The sequence below is a fragment of the Gopherus evgoodei genome, chromosome 4 (assembly GCF_007399415.2).
Source record: "Gopherus evgoodei ecotype Sinaloan lineage chromosome 4, rGopEvg1_v1.p, whole genome shotgun sequence".
Taxonomy (NCBI): domain Eukaryota; kingdom Metazoa; phylum Chordata; order Testudines; family Testudinidae; genus Gopherus; species Gopherus evgoodei.
The window spans coordinates 89072680-89092412 of NC_044325.1; the positions used below are offsets into that span (position 1 = coordinate 89072680).

At 40.4% G+C, this 19733-nt stretch overlaps 1 protein-coding gene across 13 annotated transcripts in view; it reads left to right on the forward strand.

The window, feature by feature from the left end:
* Positions 1 to 19733, forward strand: part of NAV2 (neuron navigator 2) — a 372994-nt gene that overhangs the window by 227754 nt on the left and 125507 nt on the right. For all 13 annotated transcript variants that reach the window (XM_030560145.1, XM_030560146.1, XM_030560147.1 and 10 more), the window contains 3 exons: positions 2034 to 2146; positions 6488 to 6596; positions 8673 to 9062. In XM_030560145.1, coding sequence (XP_030416005.1) covers positions 2034 to 2146; positions 6488 to 6596; positions 8673 to 9062 — 612 coding nt within the window. The remainder of the gene's footprint in view (positions 1 to 2033; positions 2147 to 6487; positions 6597 to 8672; positions 9063 to 19733) is intronic.

Here is a 19733-nt window from a genome sequence, read left to right on the forward strand (position 1 = left end):
TGCTAACCATACTATTTTTATAACTCTAATAACATATTGGTAGTCTCAAGGTAATATTTATTTGACCTTTCAAAAGAATGCAAAACAAACTGTACAATTCTGCCAGAAAAACTGCTGCAGACTTGAAAAAAAAATCAAATGAACTTGCCCAGCCAGAAGTTAAAGTGAAAGGTCAAAATGTATCATCTTGTTTTCTTGAAAAATGAAGAGGAAAAGTAAATCCATGCTTAATAAAAAGGGATCCAATCACTAATAGTGTGTACCTATTTGGAAGACCTGAAGAATATAATTTGTAGCATCATTTTTAAGTTTGTTCCAAATTTTAAACTCTGCCTATTACTGTTACTGTTGTTTGTTCGTATTACCGTAGTGCCTAGGAGCCCCAGCCATGGACCCAGACCTCACTGTGCTAGGAGCTGTACAGATGCAGAACAAATGACAGTCTCTGCCCTAAAGAGCCATTATGTGCTAGATACAGCTATAGGGGACTCCCAAAGGAGCTAGTGTATCTTCCTGATCTTGGGGTCCTGCCTTCCAGGGTGAGATGTCAGCAGCAGGGTTTGAATCTGGCACATCAGGATGTGTTAATGCATGGTTCTCTACTGCCTGAATTCAAAGATCCAGCTCTTTTAGCTAAGTCTATGTTAGGCTCAGCAACCTGTATCTATAGCCCAGCCAGGAGCGGCGCCAGGGTTTCTGACGCCCTAGGCGGACGGCCATTTCGCTGGCCCCCGCAGGTCCAGTGGACCTACCGCAGACATGCCGGCGGACGGTCCGCTGCTGGAAAGGGTCTGGTGGAGCTGCCGCAGTGATGCCGGTGGGCGGTCCGCTGGTCTAAAGGCTCCAGTGGACCTGCCACAGGCATGACTGTAGTAGGTCCGCCGGAGCCTTTAGACCAGTGGACCGTTCGCCAAAATGACTGCGGCAGTTCCACCGGAGCCTTTCCAGCAGCTGACCGTCCGCTGGCATGTCTGCGGTAGGTCCACCGGACCCGCGTGTCGCCCCCCCTGGCAAAATAGCGCCCCCCCCCCCCAAATTCTGGCACCCTAGGCCATTGCCTAGGTCGCCTAAATGGTAGCGCCGGCCCTGAGCCCAGCCAGCACTAGAAGAGGACAGACTGCTACACTGAGATGTTACAAGAGCAGCCTCAGATTTGCTCTAAACTATCTCAGTAGGCAATAACTCTAAGGGGGCAGTTCGCTATCTGGGAATCACTGGAGAGCAGGAACAATCTTGCTATCCCCATCCCCTGCCCACAACACCTACACAAGATGCTGAGAAGCAGATAATCTGTTGTAAATATACTTCGCCTTGTTTTTTTAACCTGCAAACAGAGAAAATATTATACCCTGCTGTATTTTTCCACATGGTCTTGTAGCCGAGATCAAGAGTAGTATCAGTGAAATACCTTCTGTATCCTCCTATCTAGGAAATCTTTCGTGCACTTAAAGGAGACTGCACTTCCAACTGCTAACTGCTGTGGTCCCAAGATCCAAAACATAGTGTAACCAGTAAAATGAAGTGATCACAGATTTATACTAATGTATAACTGAAAAGCAGATTCTTAGAAAAACACCTTTCACTGAATAATACCATGTCCAAAGTTGTTCTTGCAGTCAATTGTTTTACCTTGTTGTTTCTTTTTAAAAAAGAACTGATGACATTGCTAGTTAACAAAGGGAATTCTGCACAGGTGTGAAGAACTGTCACATATAAACTCCATTGTTAATGAAGATAACATTTTCAGCCCAGTGTGTGTTGCTGAAAATCTGAAGTGTCTTAGTGTCTGGGGGTCTGTGAAGTCTACATTTTGACTATGAATATTTCATTTTTTTTTTTACAGTTCAGTGCCCGTTTCCATTTCTAGGACATAGCTCAACATGGGACTAATGAATTATGTAAAGTCAGTCTGCTAGTGTATTCTAGAGAAAAGAACACAGTGGGTGATGGCGGGTGCAGTTTTATCAATGTTACACTTGATAAATTTTTGGTGGTGAGTGACTGCATTTCTCTATATTTGTGTTGCCTTTAAGATCCCAGACAGACAATGAAGGGAATGTAACAGCTGAGTCCAGCACAGGAGGGGTGAGCATGGATACTGCTCTTTACACTAAAACTGGACAGCCTGGTCTCGAAGACCTTTCAGGTAGGTCCTGGAAGATGTCTAGATAACTAATTGTATGCATTGTATATAACAAATGAGAATGAGCTAAATGAAGTATGTTTCCCCTCTCTTTAGAGGGAATTTAATTTATGTGGTTATTCCCAGTGCCTTATTTTTGATGAGTTCTAATATTTGGTCCTTCAGAAACTGGGTTAAGATCAGAGTTTTGGACACCAGGGACTTAGGTCTACAAGATACTGAGCACTGAAATCATTGGGAATTAAGGGTAGTTAATATCTTGCTTTAGCACCTTGCAGCAAACATTCAACATCTTGCCAGATTTTACTAAAATGTTCCTCAAGCGCCCCAAAGGAACCATGTATCTGATATGTTTTCCATTTTTTAATATTTCAGACTTCAGAGATTGTGGATTAGATAAAGCTTGTTCCTTTGGCATTTTGCATTAGTTTATAACATTGGGGAAACCCCAACATGGTCACATTCTGTCTGAATAATTTGAGAAGTAGTGTGCTTTAGCTTCAACTCATATTTGCATTTCCCAGATTTAAAATGACAGGTTAACAAGCTATTTCTTGTTTTGAAAGTTTGGAGTTTTGACAAATGTCCATTCATCATAAAATCAGCCATTACATCTGTACAAGAAAGGAGAGTAGCTCTCTACAGCATTCATCAATTTGATGACTAAATTAATAGGGACACTCCCATTGCTGCAATGAGAAATATAAAACCAATTCAATATCTATTGAATAAGAAGTGTGCTGAAATTAATTTGGGTTAAGATGCTCTGGATTATAAAGTAATTTGATGTGTTGTGTGTATTCTAAAATTCCTGCCACTGCCAGGAATAGCTGATAACAATACATGTTCACGAAGTGACTTTTAGCAACAACATTGCAGTACAAATGTGAGTTGTGCTTGTAGGTCTTTGGTGTGTCTCACCCTTCATCCCTCTTTCTGTTTTCAGAGAACTGTGTGTTTTTGTTTATAAACTAAGTATGTCGTTAACATGTCTCACAGTTAGGGTATCACTGTAGAGTTCTTTACCTAGTTAGTTCATACATTCTCCAGGCTAACGTGAGCTTTGGAACTGATCCTTCTGTTTGGGAAGTCATGTGGCTGTAAGCTTCACAATTAGATTAATTTCATATTTCATTATATATTCTGCCTTTGCCATGGTTACACCTGCATGTACGCATGCTGGCTGCAGAACCAAGAGGAAGAGTCAGTGGTGAAGAGGAGAACAGCAGGAGTGCCCGTATGCGCATATCTGCATTTATAATTTATATGTAAATACATGAAATATTAAGCAGACAAACAAATGGCATTAGGGATACAGTCCTTGTGAACATTCCTGCAGTGATACATAAATAGAGGAGGCAGTGCGTTGTTGGTTAGAATTGGGGGAACAAGCATTGGGCTTCCTGAGTTTTCTCAATAGTGCCTCTAAATCAGTGTGTTATCTTAGGCAATTCTCCCAAACTATATATATTATTTCCATTTTACAAATGGGTAAAATGAAATATATATCTCACTTTTATATTATATTATATTATATTATTATTATTTATTATTTTACCCATTTGTAAAATGGTAATAATACCTAGTTTACAGAGGGTTTTCAGAGCCCTTAATGGAAGATATTATTTAAGTTCAAAGTATTATTATTTTATTATGCATGTTAGTTCGAGATCCAAAAGTACACAACAACAGCACAATCTGTATATCATATAATGTGGATCCAAAGAGGAAATTGTTTAAAGCCAAAGTCAACAGATAGTGGTATTCAATCAAGGAATATTAATGGAGAACAAATAAAACAGTTCCTCAGCCCCAAAAGAGAGGAAATTTTTAAGAAATAAATTAGACTTTAATGTCTCTTGTTTTGTCCATTCATGCATGCAACAAACGTTGCCAATGAGTTAGATGTGTATATGGAGAAATGGAAGTAAACAGTTCACAGACACTATATACAGAATATCCATGAAGAGAAGAATCTTGTAAAGAAGGTGATTAATGTCTTAAGTGTAGTCTAATTGGATATTTTCAATGAAAGTCAATATATTGTCTTCTAACAAGCTTAGAACTGATGTCTGAATATGACTTTCTCTTTAGAAAAACATTGCCACAATTTAGTTTGGTGAGTCTCAAAGCAAAAGACTTTAAAAGCTTTTACCTCAGCTAAGCCTCTTATCTGTGCTCTTAATAGCTTATCTAGATCTTGCCTTCATATTTACAAAAGAAATAATCTGTGGAAAGAGCACTTTTATCAGACATAGTCCTAGAAATATTATTTTTAAATGTTCTTTAGTGTTGCAATAATTTGCAGACTAATAAGTGTATAAAAATGTTTACATCCAGAGACTGTATGGCTGAGAGAATTGAGCTCTATTGGGATTCTGTTTTCAATCTTGTCAGGTCAGTAGTGATGAAGCCATAACTATCTGATGGTTAGGTGGCCTATGTGAAATGCATTATTAGTGTCACTCTGGTTCCCAGAGGCAGCTGTCCACATCATGGAAAAACATCACTAACATGGATGATAATTGGCCCCTTGTTATCTATCTCAGGAAGGCCAAGGACTGGATGAAAATGAAACTACTTTCTTTTCCCTAGAGATGACACCTACAAATAGGGTGACCAGACGTTCCGATTTTATAGGGACAGTCCCAATTTTTGGGTATTTTTCTTATATAGGTTCCTATTACTCCCCACCCCCTGTCCCGATTATTCACATTTGTTGTCTGGTCACCCTACCTACAAGTCAGAGCTGAGGCACGTTAGTGGGGCAGCATGGGACATTTGCACTGATGCCTTGGAGGTCTTCACCCTCCAGGGCTAACAATTTGGCCCCTTACACAAGCACTAAATTTACTTCAGGGGTTGAGAGAAGCTTTCTTAAAGAGCAGCAACTGTTTGGAGACTGTTTTCAGTCTTTACTTAAATCAGAAATTTTAATGTGTAGATTCTCATCTGAACTAACCATTTTGTGGATTAGTTCAACTCAGTTTCATGGGAGCTTTTAGGGAAGAAGGCTTCACTTAAAGAACATGCAAAAGTATCAAGACTGCAGTATTATCAAAAATAGCTAAATTTTGGATATGAAGCATTTTGTTATTTAGCTGTCTGTTGTAAACCTTTTGAGTGAGCTCATTCCCTGCTGTGAAGTGGGCCTAGCTAATTAGCAGGATTTTTTTTCCTTCTACATCCTGTGTGAAGATTTTCTAGTCAGTTATGCTCCATGCTGACAGCAAGCACCTTGGTACCACTAACAATCATAAGTCACTTCTTTTTAACACCTAGGAGCTTTTAAGTAGATAAAATATAGCTGAGCTAGCACTGAAGTGGTTTTTAATCAATTACAGAGAACAAGTAAGCAAAATAAATTCCACAGAGGCCACTAGGAGGTTTTATAAAATGGAAGTAGATTCCTTTTCTGGTCTAAAAACAGGTAATATGCTGTTGTCAAATGAACCATCTTAGGGAATTCCTTAAGAATTTCCTTAGGGAAATAAAAATGGCAAAGAATCCCTATGCAAAGCAAAAAAAAAAAAAAAATAGTTGTTATGACCTTGAGGATTTAAGTGACATATCAATGCGTTCTTGACTATTGCTGGTTTAATTTGGAAGGTTTCTATACAGTTATACAATAATTTGCTACTGGAACATGAATCATGCTGACCTGAATGTGTTACAGCCTGCAAGGGAAATTAATTTGAGTTCCTACCAAAAAACCAGAACAAAACTGTCTCTGTATCATAATGCATTCTGGTGACCGTACCTGGTCCGTAAAGCTCATTTCCATGCATGAAATAGCAGGCAACTGCATTTGCTGGATTACCTGGTACATCATTCAGCTGTGGAGCAATTAATAGACATGGTTTAGTTTGTTCCCAAAACAGCAGCTTTCTAATAATCAATTTGAGGTATTTAAAATGAGAAAAGTATATCTACTGTGATATAACTTTCCAAAAAACAGGCTTTATCAAGTACGTGTTCATCATGCCAGTATGGGGGATGGACTGGACTGCAATATGCTCTAATCATTCTGGCTATTAAGCAAAAGTATACCAGGGAGATTTGAGTAAAATCCAATACAAAAATATTTGACTATTTTGTGGTTCAAAGAAAGCCCATGAAATGAAGTTAACAATGCAGTGCTATTCCTCAGTCTGGCCAATGGAAAGCTCCTTTCAGCAGTGAATGAAATCCTACATCATATTTAGTGTGGGATTGGATATTGAATAATGTAAAGGCAGGGATTTGTGCTTGACTCAGAGCCGTGAAGAGATAATAGTGCATGTCTTGGCTATTGCTAATTAATGTGGGCTAGTTCTTTCCTTCTAAAGGTCTGTTATTTCATAGGGGAGGATCCAGAAACTCGACGATTGCGAACTGTCAAGAACATTGCTGATCTTCGACAGAACTTAGAGGAGACCATGTCCAGCTTACGGGGAACCCAGGTCTCCCACAGGTAGTGACATGTATTACTTCTTTATGGAACAGTGAAATAACTGTTCTTATATTACCTGTCCTGACTCTGGCTGGGTTGTGCCCTTGCAAAAATTATTAACACTGACAATGGAGGAAATTAAGTTGGCTAAGCATTTATTGTGCTTTTTTCTTTTATTGAAAGCACAGAAACTGATCCTTGTTTAGTATTTATAAAGATTTCTGAAGAGTAAGCGGTGGTGATGCAGGGAACAGAACGGTTGGATATAGAAGCACAGTCAAAGAAAGAGCAATGCTTGTTAAGTGCATTACGTGGTGTTTGAATAGAATTGTGCAAAGGTTAGCATTTACAATGTTACTTTGGTTTACTTATGAGTGACTTTAATACATTTCCCTCCCCAGATCTATAATATTCTGTTTAAACAAGCAGGTGAACTGTGTTTGACCTACTTGATAAAGTGCATAACTTGAATTCCTAACTGGTCTTTGGACAAACAAAGCTTTATAATATTATTAGTGATGCGAATGTAAAAATTTTTTTTGTAAAGCAGTATTTAGAAATCTCCAGTAATATTTAAAATATGCTTAAGATAAGCAAAAGCTGTGATTACATTTGAACATTCTATGAGCTGTTGTTTTAAATGCTCAACAAGAGACTTAGGAGAATATGATGTTTGGCCACATGAAGGGCCTGATTCTGTGAGGTGCTCAGCTCCCTCAATTTCAGTTGACTAATGATGCTGAACCCTTCATAGGATGAAGCCCTAAATGAGTTCAGCAGATGAAGGTTTGTGTTTGCCTGTGCCAGTGCCTCCACAGATGAACTCCCAGTGCATCTGTTTTCCTTTTAAAGTCTCGATTAAAGTGACAGCTCATTATGATTTAATTACCATAGCTACAGGATACTTAGGCCTGCTCATAGTTCCACGGGATTTATCATGCTGCGAGTAGCCTGAGCCCATTTAGTCCATTTTAACCAAGAAAATCAGGGTTGGTTGGTCTGGTTTGGGAGAGGGAAGCTGCAGCTCTCGAAGAGAAGAAAATAGACAGCCTATACTAGCATTTGTCATTGAAGGGAAGCAATATACTCGTCTAAACAGGCATGAAGAACAGAGTATATATTTGAGCCTTAGAAAATGTATTTAGTGGTCATGAGGTGAAATTGAAAATCAAAGTATTGTGTAAATCAGAAGTCGGCAACCTCTGGCACACAGCTCGCCACGGTAAGCACCCTGGCAGGCCGGGCCAGTTTGTTTACCTGCCACGTCGGCAGGTTAGGCAGATTGCGGCTCCCACTGGCCACGGTTCGCCGTCACAGACCAAAGGGGGCTGTGGGAAGCAGCGCAGGCCAAGGGAAGTGCTGGCCGTGGCTTCCCGCTGCCCCCATTGGCCTGGAGCGGCGAACCGCGGCCAGTGGGAGCTGCGATCAGCCGAACCTGCTGACATGGCAGGTAAACAAACTGGCCCGGCCCGCCAGGGTGCTTATACTGGCGAGCCGTGTGCTAGAGGTTGCCAACCCCTGGTGCAAATAGATACAAAGTTCTTAAGTTTGGAAAAACGTCTGAAATTAGTCTAATCTTTATATAACTTTTTTTTCCCCTTAAGTCTTCATTGAGAGAGGCAGAAGGATTGTTGGCTATCTTGAGCATCTCCAAATTAATCGAGTATTTTGTGAATGCAGCTAGGAAGTAAAGTGGTCTTTTTATCAGCTTAAGGCTCCTACATGGAATGGTGACAGCATCAATTATGGGTTAGGTTTGACTGAAAGAGGAAAAGTTGTGCTTGGATACTGGGAAGAACCCATGCCAAAAATGAATAAACACATAAATAAATAACCTCCTCTCTTTCTAATCCCTTCCCCAACACAACATTTATGGCCTGGCTAGGGAGACCCTTTATTTTTAAAGTAGTGTTGTTAAGGTGTGTAAAATACATGAAGAGATTTGTTTTAAGCAAATGCTGTTAAGTATGTCACCTGCAGTTGATATCTTTGCCACTATTTGGAAGTTACATTCTTTTATGATGTATGCAGTGGCATCACCTGAAATCTAATGGTTCTGTACCATGTCAGTGAAGACTGAATCAATTTTTTTTTAAGCACATTGGAGACCACGTTTGACACCAATGTCACTACTGAAATAAGCGGTCGCAGTATTCTCAGCTTGACTGGAAGACCAACACCTTTATCGTGGAGACTTGGGCAGTCCAGCCCCCGCCTTCAGGCAGGTGATGCTCCATCAATGGGAAATGGGTATCCTCCAAGAGCCAATGCCAGCCGCTTCATCAGCGCTGAATCTGGGCGTTATATGTATTCAGCACCTTTGAGAAGACAGCTAGCATCCCGCGGTAGTAACGTTTGTCACATGGACATCTCAGAGAAGGGTAGTGATGAGATAGATCTTGAAACCATCAGCATGGACGCCACTGGCTATATGAGCGATGGCGATGTTCTGGGCAAGAATATAAGAACTGATGACATTACGAGTGGGTAAGTAAAAGTAATTTGGCTCTTCGTACATAATGGAACTGTGCATTTTTCAGTCTTATACTGTTGCTTTAAATGGGTTAATTTAAATGACTCCTTAAAGGTAGCAAAGAGATTGTGCCCATTGTTAATGAGAATTTGGAGCACAAGCTCCCAGCCACACTTGAATGAGTGGTGGCTAGAGTCTTACTCATGTAGTCTCTTTCATTCTTTCACACTTAAATGAGAAGTGTCTGTGATAAGTTCTGATAAGCATCCCAGGGATGGGATGCTTAGCTGAATCTCCTGAATCGACCAGCCTGACCTAGAACTCTCTTATAGGAAGAGTCTTTTCCGTGGAGTTTTGGCACCTAAGGTCTAGATGTAGACGGAAACGGAACCTCAAATTGTTAGACTTGTTTGAAAATGGTGGGGGGTAAAATCCCAGCTTTTTTCAAACTTCAACAAAATTGTAGTTTGGAAAAACATATAAAATTAGACTAATCTTTATCTAATCTAGTTGAGTTGTAATCAAAATTTCAGGTGAGGAAAAAGAAAGGATTTGTATTTTAAGTGAATTAGTCACATATTTCTACTAAATGTTGAAAAGTGTGTATGTAACATAGGTTCTTCTCTCTGGCGCCATTTTCAGGAAAGCATCCGTACACAGCAAATCACTTAATCATGTGCTTAATTCTTCTTGAAGTCAGTGGGATTTTATCACAATTAAAGTAAGGCACGTTTTAGTGTATTCCTGAAAAAGAACATACTTGTGGGCATGCTTAAATGCTTTCCTGACTTAGATCAGTGGTTGTTAGATGTTTGCTGCAGTGTTCACTGTCCCCACAAGATGGTGAAATTGTGGCATTTTTTACGTTGCAACTGAAAGCATTTGCTGCGTATCCCAGTGATTTCTCTGAACTTGCAGTAGAAAGTCCATGTGTTTTCGGATCACCAAAGGGACATGTTTTTATATTTCAGTGAATGGGGAAAAAATTAGTATGCAAGATGCAACTTAAAGAACAAGTTGTAGATGAAAATGCAGGAATTCTAAATGATGGACAATTATTTAAACTTTGCATTTTTTTGACTGGGAAACTCATTTTTATGTAAATACATCAGCACTTGATTTATGTTACAAAACTCAAAATCATTGATCTGAAAATGATAATTTTTTTATAACTAATCTTTTCCTTTTTTTTTGGCAACATTACATCTTTTTTTTTTAATCTTTAACATTTTAGTATTGTTTATAGTAGCATTGGCTTTGTCAGAAGGTTTAGAGCCTCTTACTGAAACAGAAAGCTAGAATCCAGCTGTTTGTTTGCCAGTATGCAACCATTATTATAAAACAAGGTTCAGCAAATTTAACCACAATGGACCCTGGAAACCTTCAATTGACTCTGTTCTACCAGCGAGTTTGGAAGTTTTGCTTACATTTTCTTTTTTCCTTTAGGGATCATATACTAAAGAATCCAGTGAGAAAGCTGTTTGAAGGAGATGTAGTAAATTCTCGATTTTATATAAGGAACTATTAGTTGCCAGTGTACAAAGACACACATTCCTAAAATCACCGATGTTTACACAAAATAAAGCCTTTGTTTTGCAATGTTTATTATGCTAAAAGTTACCACTCTTTCCTCAAGACAAATGACTTTCACCCCAAACTGGATTTGTAAAATTGACTGGAAGAGAGAGAAAATGATTTTAACTATTGCTGTGGTTATTATAAAAGACCTAGTGCAAGATCTGTGTGAGTTCTAGATAGTGAATGTAATTTGAAGGGAAGAGCTAGTTTTAGCTATATAAGTGAAAGAAGTTTGTTCTCATATGGTAAAATACCCCCATGTAGAGGGAAGACTGACGTACCACCTTAGTCCTACTTGGGCCCTATTTTGAGAATTTAATTGGTGTATGGGTTTAGTGCTGGCCCTCTGAACATCTCGTCTATAGCAAGTCATGGATTATGATAGGAGTGGACAGTAACAAGTTTAAGGAAAAAACATCTGTTCTCTCAGATTATACCTGCTGACAAGTAGGCTAGGCCTGTCCAGTGAAAAAGTATGACCTTGGTAGAACTATGGTTTTCTTTATGTTTACACCTTTTTCACAATATTAATGAGCCTGTCTGCAGAGATCTGTCATGTGTTCTGAACCATGCATATAAGGCTACTGTGTGTGGCTCCATCTAATGTTTTGCTCGGGAAGTTAATTTGTTTATCTGAACTGAAAATTGTCCTCAACAGAATCGGAAGCTGATATTGCCAGCTTCAGTACCTCACGCTCTAGAAGTTCATCTTACAAACAAGGATGTAATTATGAAAGGCACAGGAAAAAAAGGTTTAAGGTCCTGGATGTACATTTCCAGAGACATTAGTGATTGTATAGATCTCCACATATCATTTTTTACTTTGTACTAATTGGTCACCCTGCACTATATAGCAGTGAACCTGCTGAAGTTCAGAAATATAACACTAGCCTTAAAATATTGACTAACAATCTAGAATGGAGCTCACATGATATAATAAAATAGATTAAAATTTGGTTTTACCAAGCATTTCTCTCATTTCAGGTATCTCAACATAATAAGTACCAGTGGTAGCATTACTGCATAGGCCAGTAGAGCAGCCATTATGTACTCAGCAAGAGCTCACCTGTAGTATTGTATATTAGAGCCTATTTAATTGAGGGAGACAGAATATGAGACAGGACTCTTATCTGCTACAATTTTTCAAAAGTACTATGGGATCATTGCCTTTTACTCCGACAGCCAACCAAAGACTGATAGAAAGGACCTCAGTTTCAAGCATAGGATCAGAAGCATGGCTGTATATAAATAGCATTTTTCTTTCTAATGTAGATGTGTCCTTAATGTAGTGAATCATGTTTGCTGCTCTCGCTGACTAAAATGTTTTTATTTATGTGAGCACTGCAGACCCATTGTAAGTATGCGAGAGTGAGCTGGACTCTTTTCTGGCCCACGTAGCGTTAGTGAGCTAAGTTCCAATGACAGAATCTTTATTATTGGTGATGTCAGAGCCAGAAGGACAAGCTTCACTTTGAGATAATTTATCGAGTTTGAGGTTTGAGCAGTTGGGGGACAAAAACCTACCATATTTACTTATAAATGTGTGCACATTTGAAGTTTGAGCAGTCATAGAGACAATGCAGTACCACACATTGCTGACTTTGGAGACATTCTTCAGAATATAATCACATGGGAAGATTTCATCAGAATGGAGGCAATCCTCCAGTACTGCATTGAAATGACAGCACCGGATATGATCCCACTACCAACTGGGGGACTTGAACCTTCTGTCCTGGAGGCGAGGGTGTTACCCTCAGTGAACCCTACTGACACCTAATAATGCTGGATTACTGTCTTCAGTAAGAAAAGATTGTTTGTAACTTCAGTGTTATGAATCATCTTCCCTGATGTGAGTTATTCACAACAACAGAAAATGGGATAGCAGTGTATGTCAGTGGGACAAAGGTAATATAGGATCTAGAAGTGAAAGAGCTTGCTTGTAAAGACAGCATTGATGTGGTTTGCTGCACAATGGCTCTTTAATATAAACTGGAGGACAAATGAGCCCAATATTTTCCTAAGTTATGCTACAGAATGTAGAAAACAGCACAAAAAGGCATTTATAGCATGAATAGCCCTTTATTAGTTGGTATACATTTCACTTTGTCATTTTCAAAATTGCTGCAATGCTGTAGTTTGAAAAACCTTGGGTCTGTGTTTTTATTGGCAAACTGATAGGAAAGGAAGCCAAAATATTTGTTATAGCCAAAATAAATCATTTTAGCCCTTGGTTCCTGACGCTTTCTTTTAAATGCACCAGGTCATGGGAAGTTCCATTTTTCCTGCCTTCCAGTTCTGTTCAAGAAGGGTTCTGGCAGAAATTAGTATTGATTTCATAAGGTTAGAAAGAGTGCCATTCCTTGCGGCCTGATCCAGCAGAAAAACCTTTGCTAACATAGGAAGATCACAGGTGCTGGATCTGCAGCAGGCTGACCCATCCAGGGGAGAAATTGACTTCTCCTGGAAACCAAAAAGTTGACAAAACAAAGCAGCAGCGGGTAACTTGAGTTTTCCTGGAGTGGGGAGCAAACAAGATCCTGTATCACACTTCCTGTTTTATCAACTCCTGTTGGCTGTGTAGCTCCAGGCTTTTCAGGCCTTGATGTGAAATAATTCATTCCCTCTAGGTGGGCTTGAAATCATGTAATCTATCTACTTCAAAACCAAAGCAGTAGTTTTAGGGAGACTTTTAACCTCCCCCAGATCTGAAGAGTGCTGCTAACTGGAAAGGGCTTGTGACCTGATGTGAGGATCCACAAGTCTTGAACCAAGGTCTGCGAGCAGCCTTGACATCCCAACCACCATCTGGCAGTTTGCTAGTGACTGATAAGCGATGTGTCACTGCCCAGGGGAATCCTGATTGTACAAGTGCCTGGTCTTACCAATTGGTCCGGCTGCGCTGTTTAAACCAGAAGGTGACACAGAAAGTTGTCTCTGCATCTAAGTGAATTCCTGTCTGGCTGCTACATAGGACCCTGCCTTCTTGCTTGACTCCTGAGCTCTGCGTTCGTGGCTTGTCCCTGATTCCCTGTCTGTTGCCATTTCTTGCCTTGCTGTCTTGTTCCTGATCCCTGCTCTGGTCTCCAGCTCTGACCCTTGGCTTGACTTCTGACTCCAATTCCAGCTCTGACCCTTGGCTCGACTCCTGATTCTCACTTTGGCCCTGATCCTTGACTTAATTCTGGCTCTGAGCTTTCGCCTAACTCTGACTCCTGCTCTAACCACCCAAGTCCTGGTTGTGACACCCCCATCCTCCCCTTGATTTTGGTTTAATTGTCAAGAAAGGGCAATTTACCCCAATCTCCCTTTTGCTAGGATGTTCATTTTCCTTCCATATATTTATGTATGAATTTATTTGTGTGGTTGTGCACATGTACACACATATTGGGAGGTGATCCCTCTTTGCTTATTTGAGGCTTTGTGGTTTCTAATGATCTTCCTACAAGGATTGTGAAGTGAGGATGTAGAGCTGAAGTGGAGGGAAATTCAAAAGGAGAACAGGTTGGGGCAATTTGGGAATTCAGGCTTTCTCATGGCCTGCTGTCATCAGAATTAAACAGGCCCACAGATGGGGAATTGGGAATGGCATTTTGGCTGGCAGATTGTCTATCTGGTGCAAGATCCTTGGAAGAGTTGTACCCACATAAACTACATAGGCCAAAACAATCACTGAAGCTGAATTTTATCACAAGCTGAATTTTAATGCCGTATCTATAGTACAGCAGATAAGAGTGCCTTAGTAGAGAAGTTAGTGAGAGGATGGATTTGCTTAGGTGTTGAGTAACATGAACAAGATTTTTATGTGACTCTGACACCTCTATTGATTGACATTGCAATATGCTCTCGTTGCCTATCTAGTTATTGTCTGGAAGGTATCTTAAATTCTGAAGTTATTTTTCATTTGCACGTGGCTTGTCAGTCCTTCATTAGAGTCAAGGTGAGCACATTTATTGGAGAAGGAAAAGAAGGACTTATATATTTCACAAGAAGTAAGAAAAAAGTTCTTGCTAATAATGGGTGCTTTCTTACCTGTTCTCCATAAAAATTATTGCTGCTACAGATTGCTGCCAATGAGAAGTAAGGAGAGGTGAGCTGGTGAAGATTAAAACAAGAACCTGTTTGACTTGCACATTATTTGAAGTTGAGTTGTCTCTCTCTCCTCAGCATTTTTCACTGTTTTGTGTAGCTGTGTAATTCTCAGTTTCTGATGGCACTAGAAACATAGGTGTTGCTATTTAGCATGAGAAGCCTGTTCCAGCACTGTATGATTTAAGAAGACCTACATTCAAACTTTTTCTTGTGTATCCATTCTGCAACTCTGAACCTTTTGCTTTCTACATCTCTGTATGTGTACATGCTGGTTAAACTCACTCCCTGAATTAGAATACTAAGCCCTGGTCTACATTACAAATTTATGTCAGTGTTACTACTCACTTACTATTTTCCACACCCCTGAGTGACACTGTTATACTGACCTAGCCCTTGGTATAGACAGTGCTATGTCAAGCCCTAAGTCTTAAAATTCACTTCTGAAAAAAACCATCAGTGTTGAATTGGCAGCTGCAAAAATGCCATCACTTTTCCAATAAATTTAATAACCAAAAGCCTGTGCTCTAAAGGCCCAGTCCAAATGCCCCTGAAATCAATATTAGTTTTTCCTCTGACTTCGGGGGCCCTAAGATGGAATTTTCCTCTGGGTCACACCGCACATTTTGGTTCTGGTTTGTGCCATATCTGTGCAAACTATGAAAGCACTCAAGGATGGGACCATGTCTTTCTTTGTATCTTTTACAGAGCTGAGCCCACTGCTGCCACTCAACAAATAATAAATAACGATAATAAGAAGATGGCATATAAGCCATCAAAATCCTGCATCCAAACACTCCTCATCTTTGGGGTGTTTAATATACAAATATAGATCAAGGCCCAAATTTTGAAGCCTGGGCCAAATTGCAATGTTATGGCCCATTCAGTACAAGATAAACTTTGTAACCTTTCTCATATCCATGCTCTGTACCTTGATTGATTCAAATTAATTTCACTGGTTTGGTCATTTCATTAGGCACTGCAGATTAAATGGCTTAGCATGCACGATAGGACTTGATCTAAGTACAAATAATGAATGAAGGTGAAAACTACAGGTACATTATATGGCTGCAATACTCCAACATGACGAATAATCATTAGAATGTAATTTGTTATATTTTCCCTTTCTCTGAACTTTCTTCTGTCTTGTAGGAACAGGCTTCTTATATTTTGATCCTTTTAATACTGTAGCACAGTAAATACTGTGAGGGTAGGTAGTTAACTGATTTCTTTATTTTTACCTATGCTAGCCCAAGGAGTTCTAAGTAGACTCAGAACAACTCAGCCTGCTGTCAGTGACCTTTATGAAATGGCATAAGGAAATTCTGACTTCTGACTCCTCAGAGAACAGTTGTGATATCCAGCTTTGGATGTAGGGAATTGTGACTGTCCCTGTGTTGTAAAAATGAAAAGACCAAAAATAAGGAAATATTTAAATATAAAGTAAATCATGCCCTGAGAGCCATGCCTAAAAAGAAAATAAATAAAATATTACATTAAAAAGCTATTCTGAGTGTTAATATTACCCATTTAAGCTTGCAAGTCAGCAAATGTCAAAGTTAATGTTTCACACACAACATTAACTCTCTCTTGTGAATAACAACACAGTTTTTAATCAGTTATGACAAACTCCTTCACATGTAATACAATTAGATATCACAGAGCTTTTTCTACAACTCTAGGGCTCCATCCGAGAGGCCTGAAGGCCTAGTGTGTAACAATAGTAGATCCTTCAGATACGACTACACTGCAAAGAAAAACCTGCATCAATGAGTTTTAGAACCTGGGTCAATTGACTTGGGCTTGCGGATTGTAAACAGACTTGAGTTGGTCTCATAGAACTTGAGCTGTGGGGCTAACAATGACAGTGTAATATTCCTGCTAGGTCTGCAGACTGGGGTCTGAGACCTCCTTGCTGGGTTTCAGAATCTAGGCTCCAGCCCAAGCCGAGATGTCTACACTGCCATTATTAGCTCCACAGCTCAAGGCCCATGAGTCCAAGTCAATTGACCTGGGCTGTGAGGTTCGGTGCGGGGATGTTTTGGGTGTTTTTTTGTTTTTTGCAGTGTAGAAGGGTACATCTACACTACTCATCGGATCAGCAGGTGGTGATCGATCTATTGGGGATCGATTTATCGCGTGTAGTGTAGACATGATAAATTGATCCCCAATCGCTCTTCCATTGATTGCTGAACTCCAGCTTGGCGAGAGGCAGAAGCAAAGTTGATAAGTGGTGGCCATCGATGCCACACCGCGAGGACGCCAAGTAAGTGATTATAAGTCAATCTAAGATACGTCGACTTCAGCTACGCTATTCTCGTAGCTGAAGTTGCGTATCTTAGATCGATACCCCCCCACCTCAGCAATTCCTCTTTCAGACTCACCCATACCAACTTCCTCCAATATTCTGGAACCCAGTGGCTTTGCCAGGACGTTGGGCTGTTGCAGCAAGCCCATAAGCCAGGGCCTTAAGCTCCCTTCCCCAAGGCTCATTTGATTCTGACCTGTTTGGGAAATAGTTTCCTACCTGCCCAGCAGGTTCCTGGGGGCAGGGGGAAATCAGTTACTTTGTTCTCAGCATTGAGAAAAGTCACATATGGAGCTGCACAAAATTTGTCAGATGGGAATGGGTTACACTTCTGGAAGGGCGGGGGAGACTTGGTTCATAGTCCTATCCAAGAGTACCACAGGTTGCTTTGCCTTCTCTACAGCTGGGACTGAGCCGGCTGCTACTTACTCAGGATATTTCTACACTTCAAACGCTGCAGCAATGCAGCTGTACTGCTTCACTGTAGACACTATCTGTGCCAACGGGAGGGTTTCTCCTATCAGTTTAGGTAATTCACCTCCCCAAGAGGCAGTAGCTAGGTTGACAGAAGAATTATAGCGAAGACCAGGCCTCAGGCATCTGTCATGACATAGGTGGCTAGGACATGGCAGCTGCCTGAATGAGGCTGCCAGGGGAACGCCTCTCCTGTCTCCCACCAGCACTTCTGGGAGAACATCGTCTAATTTCCAGGCTCCTATTCTCAGAAGGCTACTCCAGCAGCACCCGTAAGAGACAGAGAGCCAATGTGTTGCTGTGCTGAATAGGGGCCCTGAACAGCTGCTCTCCATGCCAATGCCTGCTTACTTAGCCACAGTTGGGAGTTGAAGAGTCTGGAGTCCCCCTCCTTCAACAAATGCCATGATTACTCTCATCAGCGAATGAAGGAGTTGTATTGATGGATTTATATAAGGAGGAGAAAGAGAATGGAACAGTTGTTTGTTTTGTTCCTGGGGTCAGAGTGGAATGTATAAAGAACAGTATTTTACTCAGGGAATGTCACATTTATCGCCAACTGAGGTGGAATTTTTGTGTATGGATTTTGGTGGCACATCACTATCTGGAAGAATGAAGGGAAGAGGTGATGCTGCTGGGATTTCATTGTGATAGTTTGTCTAGACTGTGTATAACAGCACCAATTCTTAAATTTTTAGATCATCCCACTCTATTGTAAACAGTGGGTAATCCTTCCTCTCACACTTCTGTGTACTGTATCACCTTCCCAAATCCAGCTCACCTCCCCCTTGCAGCTCCCCCACAGCTGGGCTTCTTCCCCTCCACCCTATAAGGACTGAGAGGGCTATCAGCTGTAGTGTTTAAGCTTTGAAAAGGTGAAGGGAAGTGGAAAGTGATAATCAGCTGCAAATGTGAATGAGGCAACACCAGAAGGAAAAACAGAATGGGCAAAAAGAACAGAAAAGAGACCCATTGTGATTTGTGGTGGGGCAGTCCTCTGAGTCACTTGCATCAACTGAGACAACATTTGCTATTGCCATTTGCTATTGTGGGCTGCTCCTTGGTACAAGAAGAAAATGAAAGGCAATTACCCTCCACCTTCCTACCCCCTTCTTCTTCCCTTTTTTTTAATGTGTGAAGAACCCTGTCTGCATACACATGTAGACACCAGAGCAGGGATTGAACTGAGGACCTTCTGCACCAAAAATATAGGTTTGCCATTTGAGCTAAAGGACTCCTCGTTTAGCTGTAAGAAAGGAGTAGACTGTAAGACCAGCCACTAGAGGGAGATACAATCGCATACACTAAACCAGAGGATTACAACGCCACATAATTTACAGTTTAGATTTTCTGCATTGAAGGATTGGATACTAATGCAATTTGAAATGCAACTACTTGTTTCTTTCTAATTGTCTTTTCCCTGTTCTTGAAGAAACAGCACTGCCTTGATTTTTTTTTTTTTTGTATATATTTTTCTTCAAAAGTAGCTGCTTTTCCTGATACCATTAAAAGGGAGAGCTGGATAGTGGGTCAATGTATTTAATCTTGTCATTTATATTATAGTGGCTTAGGTTTTACTAGTGCTTCAAAGATAGTACAGGGAAAACTCCTTCCCTGCGCAGTTTACAATCTAAAGCAGAATTGGCAAAGGGAGGCTGTATCTGTGTCTGAAATGATTGCCTAATGCAGTATGGGAACAGGACTTTGAACCAGGACAAGCATGTGCATTGTAACTTTTTTTTAAATCCTTTGACCCCAAGAGAGCCCTGCAGAAATAGCAACAAATGGACTCATTTTAGTAAAGGCCCAGTGCTACTGTTAGTGGGAGTTTTGATAATTGTCACACTAACTTTGTGCAGGATTGGACCCTAAATAAGCAACTGTGGCTATAGAGCATATAGAACATACCACTCATATCTGAGATCTAATCTAGTACAACAGTAAGCTCCAAATCTCTTACAGGAGATGATGTGCTTGATACCCATTCTTCTAGCAAAGGGAAGATCTCTTTACCGTAGAATATCACTAGCACAGTGGTGGACTTTATAATAAAGTGTGGACCCAGGAGACTAGGCAAGCAGAAATATTCTTAGGCCTCAGCTGAAATGACCAAAAATTGTTACCATGTGACAGCTGTTCAATGGTGTATGAGAAATGTGTCCCAGTTCTATTCCCAGTGGAGAAGTATCTTGGAGAAGTATGTGTTTCACAGAAACCACCTCCCCATGTTAGTGGCTTT